At 37.9% G+C, this 1396-nt stretch overlaps 1 protein-coding gene across 1 annotated transcript in view; it reads left to right on the forward strand.

Annotated features, from left to right (window-relative positions):
- Positions 1-1396, forward strand: part of LOC106872960 (resistance to inhibitors of cholinesterase protein 3) — a 44627-nt gene that overhangs the window by 34805 nt on the left and 8426 nt on the right. The window contains exon 4 of the mRNA XM_052973397.1: positions 241-247. Within this exon, the coding sequence (XP_052829357.1) occupies positions 241-247 (7 nt within the window). The remainder of the gene's footprint in view (positions 1-240; positions 248-1396) is intronic.

The following is a 1396-nucleotide window of genomic DNA, read 5'->3' on the forward strand; positions in this document are numbered from 1 at the left end:
TATCATCATCATCATCATCATCATCATCATTGCCGTTTCCACCCTTATCATTGGCTTTTTTATACTAAAGTTATATAAACACTAGCAGACATCTTTTTTTTTATCTGTTTCAGTCATTAGACTGTGACCATGCTGGGGCACTGCTTTGAAGAACTTTTAGTCAAACAAATTGACTCCAGTACTTTTTTTTTAAAGCTTGGTACTGATTCTATTTTTCAAGCCATTTTCTCTTGGTTTCAGGTTTCAGGTAAAGTGTAGTGTGTGTATTTATTAAGGCGAGGGAAATATACTTTTGGTTTAGCATGTTCTTGTGGGTTCTGATTCCAGGAATGAATCTGTGGTAACCATTGTTACTGATTCCTCAACTCTAGTTTAACTTATGTTTAACATGCTAGGATGTTCCTCTCTCCACTGTCAGTCAAGTTGATTGGTCTCAAAAGCAAAATCAAATTGATGCTTGTAGATAATTCATAATCACTGAATCACTGTATCAAACAGACTATCAGATGTTGTCATACTCCACTGGTCACAGTGCACTTCCTTGCACTGTTGTAGCTTTAAGTGATTCCACGCCATTTTATTGGCTAGGTGGGCAGGCCCATGGCTTTAAGTGACCGAGATCATGACATTCCCTCTAAATGAGATGCCCGTCCATTGTAGGGTAACTTACTTACAGCTGAGTGGATTGGAGCAACATGAAATGAAGTATTTTGCTCAAGAACACAACGCACCACTTGCTCCAGGAATCGAAACCATGATCTTGAGATTATGAGTGTAACACCCAAATCACTAGGGCAACACACCTAGGGCAACACTTTCATAATCATAATATATTAACAAATGAATAAGGCTCTACTATTTAGTTTGGTGAATAAAAACTGATGTTGTGAAGAAACTGTGCACAACCTATATTAATAGTTGATATTTGGATAGAAGGAAGAATTTTGTATTTGTTTTACTTGTTCAGACAGCTGACACCCTTTCACTTGACAGTCATTTCAATCACCCAGTACACCCTGTAAAGTGGTTGGTGTTAGGAAGGGTATCCAGCCATAGAAACCAAACCAAAGCAGACTATGGAACCTGGTGTGGGACCTGGCCTTGCCAGTTTCTGTCAAGCTGTCCAACCCATACCAGCATGGAAAAACAGATGTTTAAACAATGATGGTGATGAGGATGATGAGGATGATATGGTACAAGGGAAATTATTAACAATCAGTGTTCATTAAACATTACAGCAGTTCATTGTTTTTGATGTCTTTGACCCTCTGGCTGATAACTGATGAGGAGTTGGTAACCTTCTGTGTTCATTTTCCGTTTGTTTGTGTATTTATTATATGTTTTTTACCTTATTAATTAATGGAACGCTACGTACCCTTGACTTTTTTACAGTAAG

The sequence above is a fragment of the Octopus bimaculoides genome, chromosome 15 (genome assembly GCF_001194135.2).
Source record: "Octopus bimaculoides isolate UCB-OBI-ISO-001 chromosome 15, ASM119413v2, whole genome shotgun sequence".
In the NCBI taxonomy this organism is placed as follows: Eukaryota; Metazoa; Mollusca; class Cephalopoda; order Octopoda; family Octopodidae; genus Octopus; species Octopus bimaculoides.